The 15342-nt window shown below is 35.1% G+C and overlaps 1 protein-coding gene across 2 annotated transcripts in view; it reads left to right on the plus strand.

The window, feature by feature from the left end:
- Window positions 1-15342, plus strand: part of NAA35 (N-alpha-acetyltransferase 35, NatC auxiliary subunit) — a 73025-nt gene that overhangs the window by 53346 nt on the left and 4337 nt on the right. For both annotated transcript variants that reach the window (XM_020966945.2, XM_020966947.2), the window contains exons 15-21: window positions 1525-1591; window positions 4418-4516; window positions 5187-5365; window positions 7190-7326; window positions 8369-8436; window positions 11955-12095; window positions 13229-13351. In XM_020966945.2, the coding sequence (XP_020822604.1) occupies window positions 1525-1591; window positions 4418-4516; window positions 5187-5365; window positions 7190-7326; window positions 8369-8436; window positions 11955-12095; window positions 13229-13351 (814 nt within the window). The remainder of the gene's footprint in view (window positions 1-1524; window positions 1592-4417; window positions 4517-5186; window positions 5366-7189; window positions 7327-8368; window positions 8437-11954; window positions 12096-13228; window positions 13352-15342) is intronic.

The raw sequence follows: 15342 nt of genomic DNA on the forward strand, positions 1-15342 counted from the left end.
TGTTTTGTTTTGTTTTGTTTTGTTTTGTTTTTTGTGGCGGGGAGGCAGTTGGGGTTAAGTGACTTGTCCAGGGTCACACAGGTAGTAAGTGTTATGTGTCTGAGACTGGATTTGAACTCAGGTCTTCCTGACTGTAGGGCCAGTGCTCTTATCCACTGCGCTACCTACCTGCCCCCAGAGCCAGTTTTAATGAGGACTTCCTTTTAAATGGTGAGATCCTCCAACTGTTCCTGGGTGACATGTTAATTGCATTGGGCCCCACACAATTTCAAAGTCTCCTAAATGAGATTTACAATATTCCAGAGTTTGATGTAACAATCTGTGGAGGAAAAACTAAGTGGATAAAAAATATCTGGTCCAGACTATCCATATGGACAGTCTATAGAACTGAACTATCTACTTATATTTATATCTGTATCTATATCTCTCTACCTATCCATATGCCTTAGTGCAGATGTACAAGAAAGTGGCCCCCGAATTGAATAAGAATATTGGACTCAATAACATGGGTACTTTCAATAACCCCAAGCTTTGCCCTGATAACAAAAAAGTCATCTTTTACAAACACAATCTGATGTTAGGTGGCTTTGAGTCATGGATCAAAAGGTCTCTGAAAAATCAAAATTGTGGGTTACTCAAAAGACACTGTTAGAGACATATGGCAAGCATAAATAGTCGGCAAACTTACTACCAATAACAAATTGTGTGCAAGAAGTAAAATAAAAAAAGAAGTACAACCAGAATGAAAATTGACCAAATAGCAAAACAGGGTAACAGTATACACACACATGCACATATGCACTCGTGCTCACCTCCATACTGTGTGTTAAATTAGTATTGGTATAGTATTGACACCTAGAAGAAGGCCCTAAAACATACTGGTTGAATCCCCAGGAGAACTTATTGAAGCACTTGGACATGATGGTCACAGGATAAGAAAGCATGTATGGGTTGTGATCTGATTGGCTGGAGTGAGAGTACCTGTGTTGATGAGATTAGAGATTCTTTAAAATGTATTAATATTAATGTAAATGGATGTCAAATTGATGGAATTTCAAACAGTATCATTTGATGTGAAAAATTTAGTTTACATGAGATATAGTTTGGATAACAGAACTATATTTTATAGTTAAGTATCATTTTGTGAAAGTTAATCCCCTCAGGTTAGCTACCTTAAGTGCCCCCCCCAACCGTAGCTTCTATTATTTTAAATTTGATACCCCCAATTCTCATAAAGTCTCAAGTTTCCTTCTTATAATGGCACCCATAATAGTGAGGATACTTTTTTTGGCCTGGTGCCACATAACAATATGTAAGGTGGCATTTGTTGGCATTTTGCCACTCCCTACCATTTTCTCTTTTTGTGCTGTTTTTTTTTTCCTTCTTCTCTACTTGCATTTTAGGTTTGCCAGAGGCACCCACAGGCATGTAGCCCAGTTGATGGTACTTAGATTTAAAGAAATTGCTAATCCTTGTCCCAAGCCAAATATAGTTTAATTTAATTTCCTGACAATTGTCTTACAGGTGCTGTCTGTATAATAATCACCAGGCTAAGGACTGTATTGACTCCTTTGTTACTCACTGTGTTCGGGTAAGAATTCACTTAGCATAGACTAGCAGGTTACTATAATGTTGGTAAAATGCAACGTGGAATATAATCTCTCAATATTAGTACATTGTAGCGTGTGTTGGCTAATCTGTTTTGTCACCCCGTTTCACCAGTAATTAATAGATTTCTGTCATCTCCTACTTGAACTTTAGTCGATGCTCTATGACTAAAGTAACCATATTTTCCATCATAAATATAAGGGCATAAGCATGCCACTGATCAATCCTATTTCTTATTCAAAACCCTAATAGCATATTTTTTTTTACTTGAAATTAAATGGTTTCCCTGAACCTGAAATTTAAAATTGCCTTATTTCTATCAACATCTAAGTGCATTTATAGGGATACCTTACTCCAAGGCAGAAAGACCACTTTTCAATTTAGCTTATAATAGTCTAAAGCTTAAGCTACAATTTAAGAATAACTTGAGAAGTAATAGATTATTTCTCTTTTAAAAACTTTTTTATATGTGAACACTTCAGTAATTTTGGGACCATTAATGTGAGATTTCTGTTAAATTTATACCTGCTGTTTCCCAATTATTGCTATATTACCTCCAAATAAATGGTTTTACCAAGCAGATTAATAGTGCAAATAAGCTTGTAAGAAAAAAGGTTGAAACTTAGATGCTCAGTAGGTTATTTCCAAAGTATAAACTCCTTTAATGCCATCTTTAAGTATTTTTAAAGTACTTTGAATCCATACTTCAACAGACACTTAAATTTAAGTAGCATATGTAGCCTCTTGTGTAAGTGCCTCCTGGTAAATGCTTAAGGAGATAAAAAGTTTAGAGAGGATAGTCAGCCTCCTGGAACTGGTCATACTCATTGTACTTAATAACTTATATCAATTTAGACAAAAATCTCATGGAAGTGAATGTTGAAAACTAAAAATTAATAAATTTTTAAAAATCTTGCATCTACTTATTAAATAAATTCCCATGAAGCACTTTAGTAGGTGGCTCTTTGATCTTATTCTGGTTTCTGTTTTATATGCAAATACAGACTCATATAGTCTTGCTCATTTTTATTCCTGGTCATGCAACCAGGTGTTTTTGTTTGTTTGTTTTTAATGTTTAAAAAAATCCCACTGCCGTTTCCCAGTAGCACTCCCCAATAGAAGCCGAAAATAGACGTGTTTCTTCAATCCTCTGAAGTCAAGATTAGGTCCTGCATTTGATCTGAGCTCTTGGGGTTGTTTTTTTTTGCCTCACTGTGATCATTGTATTTGTGATTCTTTTGTTCCTGCTTACTTTGTTCTGTATGAATTCGCACAAATCTTCACACGTTTTTCTGAATACTTCATATTCATTGTTTATTATGGCACGGTATTATTCCAATGCCAGTTTGGTCAACTGTTCTTCAATCAATTCGACCCATTTTGTTTCCACTTTTTTGATACCACAGAATGATGATATGAACGTTTTGCAATATATAGGATGTTCTTTCTGTCATTGACATTTCTTTTTTGTCATTAATCTCCTTGAAGTCTTCAGTAGATCATTGGGTCAAAGAGTATGAACACTAGAGTTACTTTACTTACATCATTATATGAGCCAATTCACAGTTTCATCAATAGTTTATTAATGTTCTTGTTTTCCTATTACTCCTTTACTGACTATTTCTGTTATTAATCATCTTTGCTAATTTGATGAGTGTAAAATGAAACCTCAGAGTTTTAAACTTTGAGTGATTTAGGGCACTTTTTATATAAGCTTAGTGGTCATTTTCCTTTTTTTCTTCTGAAAACTGTTCTGTCCTTTTGAATGCTTATACATTATGGATTCTTTATATGTGTTAATCCCACATATATCCTACTTGTCAAACTTTTGTCCTAAATATTTCCTGCAGAGATTTTCTTCCCAATTAACACAGTTCCCTATATCCTAACTGCATTGATTTTGTTCATGAAAAAGTTTTTAAAAATTTTATCTACTTGGAATTATCATTTTTGATCATCTTTATTTTACTCAGTTAAAAGTTCTCCCCCTAACTCCTTTGAAAAGTACCTCCTTCCATTCTTCTCAGTGTTTTATTTTTTAAATATTGTGACCATTTCTATTTGTCATATAATGTGTTTGGAACTTATTGTGGTATGTGGTGTATGATGGCCTAAATGGTATAGTTTACAGAACACTAAAAGTCAAGAAATGGATCCCATCCTTGCTACTGACTATCACTATGTTACTACTGGGCAAATCATTTGGCATATATTGCCAAAATGAGAGCAGTCAGACTTGCTTTTACCTATCCTACAGGGTGGTTGTGTGAATCAGATGAGATAATTTCTGTTAAAGTTTTTTTAAGATACAAATGTAAAGTGATAGGTTATTTCAAAAAGTATTATACTATTCTTTCTCTTCCCCACTCCCTCATACCCCACAAAAAAATCTATAATCTGAATATGATGAAGTTTTGTAGTTTAAATTTATTCAAAAATATTATGGGAAAGAAGTAGTACTAGAAGGACCAATATTCAGGTCTCTTGCATGTCAGAAAAAGCACATAGCATAGAACGGCCTGAAATAAGCAGGAAAGGAATTCTACCCTTCAACACAGTATTCACAGCTTTTCATAACAGCTACAGTTTAAAAAATTTAGGATAGACTGAAGGACAGATGCAAAATACATAGAAATCTCACAAATAGCTACTTTGTTTTCACTGTTGGTAACTGAGAGATAAAATGTATAAAATGCAGCATTTTATCCTAATACCAGATATTAAAAATCTTGTAAATGTCAAATTTCTATAATATGAATTCTATAGATTGAATTTCACATTAATGATTAACACATGGTATGTATTTCAGCCATTCTGTAGTCTTATTCAGATCCATGGGCATAACAGGGCTCGTCAGAGAGATAAACTGGGTCATATTCTTGAGGAATTTGCTACCTTGCAGGACGAGGTAAGTAAGAGCTAACAAATGTTTTTCACCAGAAAAGTACAATTTATAAAATTAATTTTTGTCAGCAAAATTATTATATTCTTTAAACCATTCCAGATTTGAGTCAGCATTTTTATTTTAATCTATCTCATAGAGTAGATTGTATTTAAAAAGCAAATATAAAGTATTTCATTGAGAAAGGAGTCCAGTTTTTTAAAATTTAATTTAATGTTTTCAATGAAATAACCCACAAGCTGGTATTAAAAAGTAAAGTGGGGTTTTTTTACATTTAAAAAAAGGAGAAGTTATAAATTGGGCTTTAGTGTTTGTACCACGTTTACTTTATACTAAAAAATCTAAATTTTATAGGTAAATTATGAATATAGTATTATCTAGTGGTATGAGTATAGAATTGATTGAAACTACCTCTTTGTATTTTTATCTTCTAAAATAAAACGGAGATGATAATAGGAAAAACATTTAGAAGAATTAGTCAGCTTTTACTAAGTGAGGATTTGGGGGTATGAACTTAACCCAAAAAGCCCATTAGAATTTATGATTTTTATGGGAAGATGGGATTGTATTTTCCATTCTGTTCACTTATTGCCCTGCCTTATTTTTTTAAGTTTCTCCACTGTCTTAATTAAAATTCTTTTTTATGACAGTGTTTTAAAATATTTTATTCCAATAGGCAGAGAAAGTTGATGCTGCGCTTCACAGTATGTTGTTGAAACAGGAACCTCAGAGACAACATTTGGCCTGTTTAGGTACCTGGGTCCTTTATCATAACCTTCGAATTATGATACAGTATCTTCTAAGTGGCTTTGAATTGGAACTGTACAGTATGCATGAATACTACTACATATATTGGTAAGGGAACACTGTTTAAAGTTCTATGTTAAGGAGATGGAAAGAAGAGACCATTGCAAAATATTTTTGCAAGTTACTTTTCCATTGAGTATATTTGAACTTTCATTGTGAGTCAAGTAGGAGACTTATTTAGAATCTTGAAAAATAGATCAGTTTGTTGAAGTCTTAGTATTGACACTTAATAGGTTTGGGACCATAGGCAAATTATTGCACCTCTGTGAGCCTCATGTCTGTCACTTATAAGATGGGGACAACACTTGCACTAACTGCTTCACAGGTTTGTTGTAAAGAAAGAACTTGGAAAACTTTAAAGTTCTGTGTAAATGTAAAATTGTTACTGATGCTGATAATACTGTTGTGGTTATAGCCTTTTAAGTATTGACTCCTATAATGTGTTACTCACCCATTTGTATATTACAGTCAGTAATAAAAAGAAAAGCTTAATCTCATATTTGCTGGTCTTTTTCTTCCGGCTCTGGTTTTACAGTACCATTATTAAACCATAAGACTCAGGTAACCTGGTGAATAGATTTTTCAGGTTTTAGAATTAGTAGTGTTTTTAAAAATTTTACTAAGAAAGTGGTTACACATTTGTTTGTAACTTCTGCTATTTAGAGTAAAAGATTAGTTTCATATCCTACCAATGAATTAATTTAGAATTACTATTTATTAAAGTAATACTTTTTAAGTTAACTTTGTGAAAGACAGAAAATAACACATTTCTTTTAATAAATGAAAGATGTGGCAAGCCTAGCAGGTATGTTGTTTGGGAAGTTCTAGGTATAGAAATGTAGTGATTGGAGAAAAGTAGCTAGCAGAGCTAACAATTCAGGCTTTTAAAACTCACTTTTTGGTCTAGTAAAGTGTCATGGTAATTCTTAAATTTAGGTTATAGTCGACAAAATAGAAAAATTGCTAGTAATACTGCCACCTTGTGGCAGTTGATAACACAGTTTTATAATCAAGCCAATCAGTAGATGGAATTTGCACTTTGATGATTTTGCCAAGAAAGTGGCCATAGATTTATATCAGTCACTTTGTGGTTCCTTTGTATTGGGTTATGATCATGAAAATTATTTTACACAGCCTAGAATTAAAAACTTTAGGAATTAAAAACTTGAATATAGTGCTTTGGTCTATTTCAAATGATTAAATATATTGAGCTTTAGTTTCATAGAGGTTTAGGCTATTTATAAAGTGCATAGAGAGTTTAGACTGAGTTTAAGTGAATATGATGGTGGCTAGTTTATAATACTGAAAAATCAATATTCATAGAATATGATTGTTTGGTACTCCAGTGAATTGAGTAAACTGAAGTATAAATCTGAACATGATGTTATTAAATGTGAAACAGTGAAAACATTTCTAATTTCTTTTATATTATATGTATAGAGGTACCCTTTATTGTTGAACCATTTCAGATAATAGAACATATTTAACATAAAAGATCTACTTTTATCTATAAGCATTTTGATAATATTTTAATGAGTTAGAGTCAACTCTGTTAACTTAATAGAAAACATTTCATTAATGTGTTTGAAGTAAAGAAACCTCATGAAATGTCAATTTGTTAAGTTTGGCTAAAACTGAAACATTTTGCAGTAGCACAGCTTTGCCATGAAAATTAGAAATGGAAGTAATTACCCTTAAGATCACTCTTTAGATTTGCAGTGTTAAAATAAGAACCAGCTAAGATATTTTTAACAGGTTATAATTTAATGTTTCCTAATAGATTATAGCTAAATAGCATCTATGAAACTATAGTTATGAAATTGTCTTAATAGTTAAATCATTTAGCAGTAACCAAAGCTTATCTCATTTTAGGTATCTGTCTGAATTTCTTTATGCCTGGTTGATGTCAACATTGAGTCGTGCTGATAGCTCACAAATGGCAGAGGAAAGAATAATGGAAGAGCAGCAAAAAGGTCGTAGTAGTAAAAAAACAAAGAAAAAGAAGAAAGGTACTGTGGGTCATTTTAAAACTTTAGAACAACTAAAGATTTATGGCATGAGATTTGAAAATAAGGTTTGTTTGTGGCAGATAATAGACACTTAACAGATACTTATTCCTTCTCTCTCTGTCATGGGCCTTGTCTCCCTAGATCAGCATAGAAGCTTTGACCTTCTCTTTCCTTCCTAGGCCGTTTCCCTCCCTCCTTAGGTAGTCTGGTGGCCACCTGCTCCCAGGGGCTCACCATACTGGTGCTCAGCTTAGTGTGGACACTCAATCACCTTTAGCCCTACTGCAGCTCAGAACTCCCAGTTTCAAGTGATTCTAGCCTCAGCCTCTCCACTAATAAGAATTATAGGAGTGCACCACCACACCAAAAAAGATTAAGATACCCTGGTCTTGATATGGGATAGACTGACAACGTAGGGAGGAGTTATGTACTACAGAGATGTACTGAATGTCTTAGGATTTTAAGAGAGTTTGTCTGGGAAGCACAAGGAGTTTTCTGAAGTCTATATTTTATGATCCATGAAGACAGGGAATAGGAGGCTCCATGTTTTTGCTTTTCATCAAGATTTAATCACCATAATAGGGGGTGAGGAAGTTGACTGACTTTTTTAAATGTCTGAATGGGACTACTTTATATAGTAGTAGATAGATTAATTTGTAAACTAAAAAAGTGCCATATCAAAATGCTTTTTTTTTTTCAATTCAGAAAATACTTATTAAGCAGCCACTATGCACAAGATACCAAACTAGGCACATGTGGTTACAAGGTGAAAGTGAAACAATTCTTGTCCTCAAGTAATCCATATGTGTGAGTTATTCTTAAGGTAGATATCTTAGTGAAGTCAGAGGTTCTGTCCAAATCATCTTACACTGGAATCTCCTTATATTGAATATCATGAAGAATGGGGACCAGTCCCAAATTCTTGGCTTTCTTATACATAGATTCTTGTTATAAAGTGAAATTTAACCTTGAGTAGCAAACTTTCTTTTTGTATTAACGAACAAGGTATTTGTATATATCAGGATTTTTTTCTATGTTATAGTTCGCCCATTGAGCCGAGAAATCACCATGAGTCAAGCGTATCAGAACATGTGTGCTGGAATGTATAAGGTAATTGGCAATTTGATGAATATGAAGTTATGTTTTGTTGCTTTTTATTTGTTTTGTATATACAGCAGTTGTGATTACTATACACACAATTCTTTATACTTACCATTTGCTTCTCTTCTTTTTTCTTGGAGTATTTTATCAAGCCCATGGCTTTCTCTTGAGTTGAGAGGGAAGTCAGCCACAGTTGTATATTGATTTGTTGCTTAACAAACGTTTGCATGTCCTGTGGCAAGTGTCATTTTGTATCGAGAAGATAAAAAAATGAAAAAGATAGTCTCTACCCTGAAATTGCTTAGGGAAACAAGGTACATATATTATAATTCATATGCCTGATATATTTCTTATATATTATATGATAGTTTAGTGCCGTAAGAGTGACTTAATTCAAAAGTGAAAAAAATTTCCAGCTGAGGTGATTAGGGAGCAATTCTTGGAGGAGTTGGGGATGCATGGAAATGGCTGTTCCCCAGCATTTGAGGTAGAAGGTGGGGAAAGTTTCAAAGGTGACAAAGGGCAAGGGTGTTTGGGGAATGGTAAGAATTTCGTTTGGGCCAGAGTCCAGGGTTTTTGTGAGGGAGTAGTACTAGATAAAGTTAAAAAAAAGATAGTTTGAGACTTTGGTACTGTGCCCTGAGTTGGAGAGTCCTTACCCTGGAGAAGAGTTGGGGGCGTGTGATAAATTCTTCCTGTCTTCAAGAATTTAAAGACAAGTCTCATGTGAAAGAGGAATTACATTTGTTCTGGTCAGCTTCAGAAGGGAGAACTAAGAGCCATAGGTTGAAATTGCAAAGCGGCCAGTTTAGAATTGGGTGGCTTCTGGGGCTACTGAGGTCTTGACAGAGGTCTTCAAAGAAAGACTGAATAACACATTTGGGGGATATTGTAAAGTGGGAGAGTACAGTGGAAAGAGTACCAGAGTTAGAAGACCTTGGTTCAGATCCTTCTTCTGAGGCTTATGCTTGGGTGATCTGAGACAAGTTGCTTAATATCTCTGAGCCTCAGTTCTTTGTTTACAAAACAGAGGGGTTAGACTACATAGCCTTGATGTCCTTTCCAGATCTAAATATCTAAATACACGATCCTGTGAATACCAGGCTAAGATGGTTATACTTGATTCAGTAGTCAAAAGGAAACCTTTTAAAAATTTTGAGCAGCAGGAGCAAACATGAGTATTTTTTAAGGAAGGTTAATGTGGTGGCAATATGGCAGACTGATTAAAGAGGGGAAAGACTGGAGACAGGGGAATATCAGGATTTTTTTTCTAGGACCTAAACTCAAGTAGTAGCAGTGGGATTGGAAAGGAGGGAATAGCCTCAGGATATTGGAAAGGAAGAATTGATAGGATTTGGTGGTTGGTTGGGGTATATAAAATAGAGCACAGCCCCAGTGATTAGTGATGATTAGTGACCAGTAAGGAAGTTTGATATAAGAAACTGGTTTGATGGCAAAATTCAGTTCTACTTTTGGTAAATCAGTTTAATTTGACAATGGGACAGCATGTAGAAATGTCTGGTAAGCTTAAATGAGGGACTAAAACTTATTTTTTAAAAAAAGACAAACCACTCAGCCTTTAGTTGCTACTTCAGGTTCTTCTACCAATGCATATTGTAACTCTTACTGCTTAGATAGATGGTGTTTGAGAGTTGCAGTGGCTGAAAACCCCTTGTCCCATGTCCACTCTGATACTGAGCCTCTTTAGACTTAGGTTGGTCCTCGAGGGAAAGTCAGTCTCTCACTCAGCACCTACTGCAAGAGCTTCAGTTCAGCCTATTAGAGCCCTTCGAGTGGCCAAGGGGTCAGAGACACTCTAAGGATTGTAATCAGACTTTAATGGAGACTGTATTGAAACTTTAGAGGAAGGAGGAAAGGGAAGAGAAAAGAAGTTCTATAATTGCAGAATTATTGAGTTAGAGAGTGCAAACATCTTAGCCAAAAATGTTCTTAATCTGACCATAGGAGGCTCAGTCATTGTTTGTATACAACTAGGCTGGAAGTTTAGCTTCCCCACGTGGCATACATGCTATATTCTGCAGAAAGGATGGAATTGTAGTTATTTGCACCTAAACTCATTGACACTTCTTTTTTAAACCTGGTACCACTTCTTGTCATAGCCCACCAAGCTTCAGCTTCAGGATGTGTCTGTGCTTGGCTTTGGTTCTTACCTCTTTTTGTAAGAGTCAAAGTCAAAGCAACATATTAGGAGTCTAATTAAGCATTTCATGCTGGACCAGTCACCTAGCTGCCTGCCTAACTGAGTTATTTTCCTTTAGAGCAGTACCTCTCTGAATTGTTTTACAATCCCACACTTACATACATAGTAATGGCAAATGTAATAATATTTTATAACTAAAATAATAATAATTTCCTTCTAATATAAAAGAAGGGTCATTCCATTTCAGTAGTAGAAATAAAGACTTGAAAGTCACCAGCATTAGCTGCATCTGTTCCTGAAGGATGTGTATATCATACTTCTGGATAGAGAGCTGGACTTGAAATCAGGAAGACCTGGGTTCAAATCCCTGGTAGATAGATGAAATCAAAGGGAGGGTAGTAGTGGCACAGTGGAGAGAACTACTGGCCCAGAAGTCAGGAGATCTGGGTCTTCCTCTGTGTGATTTTAGGCAAGTGGTTTAGGTCAGTTTTCTTATGTGTGGATTAGATCAGATGATCTTTTGGTCTCTTCCATAGAAATTTATTCTGGCTCTATGAGAAGAGGATCAGAGAATTCTCCAGTTTTCTCTATTCTTTTATATAATAGTCTCCAAAGTCTTTATCAACATCTAAAATCTTGCTACAGTTGTTGTCATGTATAAAAATGAGCACAACACAAAGCCTGTAGGTGAAGAGGCAAACCCCGGGGGCATCCCTCATTGCCCTGCCTAGCTCAGGTCTGATTGGGTTTGTTTTGTTTGGAGGTCCATCTGTATTCTCAAGAAATGGAGGTCCATCTGTATTCTCAAGAAATGTAGCTTATCTAACAGGAATTCCCAGGTGTGGTTTCCCTGATGAGGAAAACAGTAGCTGTTCTCTTCGTTCAACAAGTTATAAACTTTTTGCTTATAAGAGGCTGTCTAAAAAATCAATAAAATTTGTGCCGGGGGGGAGGGGGGGAGATTAACCTCTATAGAGAATAGTACCTTAGGGGCAGCTAGATGACATAGTGGTTAGAGCTCTGGCCTCGGAGTTAGGAGGACCTGAGTTAAAATCCGGTTTCAGACACACAACACATGACACTTACTGTGTGACCCTGGGCAAGTCACTTAACCCCGACTGCCTAGCAAAAAGAAGAAGATAGTATATTAAATGAACATAGAACCCTGCTTGGGAAATGATGAGGGTTGGGGGAAGGGGAGGAGAGAAAGAACTATTGATGCAAAAAGTTAATGGTAATCAGAAACCACATTATTTTTCCTTTTTTACATTGTACGTAATGAGTTACATTTATCATGTTGCTATTTTTTTCTGTAATCAATATTTTTATATTGGTATTACCATTCTCACCCACTTTTTCTTTTCAGACCATGATAGCTTTTGACATGGATGGTAAAGTAAGAAAACCCAAATTTGAGTTGGATAGTGAACAGGTTCGATATGAACACAGATTTGCTCCATTCAACAGTGTTATCACACCACCCCCAGTGCACTATTTGCAATTCAAGGTAAACTTTTGTATCTGAATGGCAATCTTGATTTTGTATACCTCACAGCTTGATGTAGTGGAAAGATAATTAGTCTTAGAGCCAAACCACCTGAGATCCAGTCCCAGTCGGTTGGACCCTTGGCAAATCACTTTTCCTCTGAGAATCAGTTTTTGTGTGTAAATTAAGGGTAGTCATTGCAGTACCTACCTTGAAGTTACTATGAGGAAAACACTTGTGTAATTCTCAAAGCACCCTGTCAATGTAGTCTATTATCATATATCATTAGGCTTACTTTTAGATATGGGTTTTTTTTTTTAATATGTATTTTGTTAACTTCAGTTAGTACTATCAATTACTTTGAGTAGTATGTGGAATCTTGTCATAAAAGGCAAGAATTTAAATAGCCTGAAAATTATTTGGCTTTATTTGGTCTTTCAGCAACATTCTCTTTATAGTATCTTAAAGAATTCATTTGGAACAGCTAGGTGGCAGAAATTAAGAAAGACCTATTTTCCTGACTTCAAGTATGTCCTCAGACATGTACTAGCTGTGTGACCATGGGCAAGTCACGTAATCCTGATTGCCTCAGTTTTCTTATCTGTAAAATGAGCTGGTGAAGGAAATGGCAAACCATTCCAGTGGCTTTGCCAAGAAAACCCCAAAATTGGATCACAGAGAGTTGGATTTTACTGAAAATAAATTGAACAACAAAAGAATTTGTGAATACATGAACAATTTCTGCTTTCCTAAGTGTTGGGTACTCCCATTGTGGGAAATCCTTCCACTAATGCAGATGGCAGCCCATCTTTGACTTACTACATGAGCTTGAGAGTAGTTAAACTACTTGCCTGAAGTCAAAGAATAAACAATTGGAGGTAGAATTTGAACCAAAATATTCTCATTGAAGGTGTAGCACTGTACCATACTGCCTCTACTTAAAGATATTTTATTTCAATTGTAATGGCCTGTGTTATTTTATAAATGTAGGAAATTGAATTCCATTTAGAAAAACAAATAGGGCAGTGTAATGTGTTTACTTTGTGATCCATGAGAAAAGAAAGTCAACAAATGTAGATGCCTTTGATAAAAACTATTTTAAGGTTTTGCATATTGTACATATTCTAGACAGTGTGTTCTCTTTTTCTATTTAGGAAATGTCTGACCTTAATAAATACAGTCCACCTCCTCAGTCTGCTGACCTATATATGGCAGCTAGTAAACACTTTCAACAGGCAAAAATGATACTGGAGAACATCCCAAATCCAGACCATGAGGTAAGACCAAATTAAATGGTGATTCTAGAAACAACTCAACTTTGCAAAACACTTTTCCCCCCTGTTTCTTGATGCAGACTGAATTATTAAAATGAATATTAAAGATTATTATTGATAAAGATACGTCTTACTTTTTCCCAGATTTTTCAGGTAATACTACAGTCATAACCTTGGTAATCTTAGGTTATTTCTATGACATTGTTATCACTATGACCATTTTGCAAATGGTAAAACTGATGCATACAGAAGTTAGGTGACATTTATACATACATACATACATACATACATACATATGTGGCAGAAATAATCCCATACGTTTTTCAGGCAAAACAGTTAGCATTGGTTCATTTACACAGTGGTGTTATTGGCAGGAAGCTCAAAAGTTTTGGTTATTCTCTTACCAAATTGACTAGCAGACCAATTTGACCATGGCTTGAATGAGTTTTGTCAAAGATGTAGACTGAACTTAAAATAATGAGCAAGGCAGTGAGAAAATTGGAAACAGGTTCTTGATACCCTCACCGCTTTTTATGCTGAAGTTTCCTCCTTGCTTGTTTTATCCACAATGTATTAAATGTAAAAACTGGCATATTAAATTTGAAATAGGACAACACAAAAGCGCTCTCTCTTTCTTTTTCTCTCTTCCCCCCTTCCTCTTTTTCTCTCTCTCCCTGCCCCATCTCCCTCCCCACATATACACTTGTCTGTTTCCCTTCTTTTTTCCCCTTCCTACTCCTACCCCACACACCCTCCTTAATACTACCATTTAAAAATATAATTATATTGTTTCTGGCTTTGTATGGGTATCTTTGGTTCAGGGAAGAAATGCCTTCTACCCAAGTATATAAAACATATTTTGTCAAAGGATTTGGTATACTCTACAGGCTCAAAATTTTACTCAGATTAGTTTAACACAAGGGGTACTGTAGCCTGAAATTACTAATATGAAAAAAAAGTTACTATGCTATTATATAATATTGTCATGATTATTTATGTATGTATTTATAAATATGTATGTGTATGTATATTACACATTACAGTAAGCTTTCACTCTATATTAATACATTATAGCAAGCTTTTACTATCTATATATCTATATGCATATATAGTGAAGTTTGTTTTCATGAATTCACTGAGTTTTGCTTTATTATATATACAGATATTAATTAATATATAATATATGGATATATGGTAAAAGCTTGATGTAATGTATGTTTTTAAAATTCGGCTAAATTTTGGAGATGTTTTTACTTCTGCCTTAGTAATGAGATACATCTTTACTAATTCATACTTTTTACTTTGTAGAATGCTGGGTGGAGTACAAGTTTAGATAAGATATGTTTCCTGCCCTTGTGTAGGTTACAATGTAGTTGGAGGATGAGTAAAAACAGATAGCACTTTTTAGTGCTATGTGAAATCCAGGCATCTAAGTTGTTAGCACAGTAAGCTTCAGAGAAAGCCTTGGGGATAGCGTATGAATTGGGCTATAAAATTAGGAACTCAGGAGGGCATACTGAGTGTAGCATAAACAATGCCACCAGCAAGAAATTAATGGTATGTTGGAGGGACAAAGTGGAGCATAGAATATTTAGAGCAAAGTAATAAACCTGAGAAAGCAGGGCTGTCCTGTATTGTGGAGTGTTTTTATGTCAGGCAGAAGAATGAATTTTATTCAGTACACAATAAGGAGTCACTGAAGAGTTGAGCACAGCAATCGAAATGTCTGTGTTTATGCATAAGAAGGATTACTCTGGCAGTACTAGAGAGAACGGATGGAAAGGAAAGATCACAACAGCAGAAAGAATTCTGTCTGAGGACAGAACACTGGGAACACTAAGGGTTAGGAGAGGATAAGAGACGAGTGAAGATGTTGTGTCTAAAGTCAAGGAAGGAGGGAATGTCCCATAGGAGGGCATAGGCACTCAAGGGTATCAGATGCTACACAGAAGGATGAGAACTGAAAAAAGGTCTTCCTGTTCATTAAGACAGAA

This window comes from Phascolarctos cinereus, unplaced genomic scaffold (genome assembly GCF_003287225.1).
Source record: "Phascolarctos cinereus isolate Bilbo 61053 unplaced genomic scaffold, phaCin_HiC Scaffold_4;HRSCAF=312, whole genome shotgun sequence".
In the NCBI taxonomy this organism is placed as follows: domain Eukaryota; kingdom Metazoa; phylum Chordata; class Mammalia; order Diprotodontia; family Phascolarctidae; genus Phascolarctos; species Phascolarctos cinereus.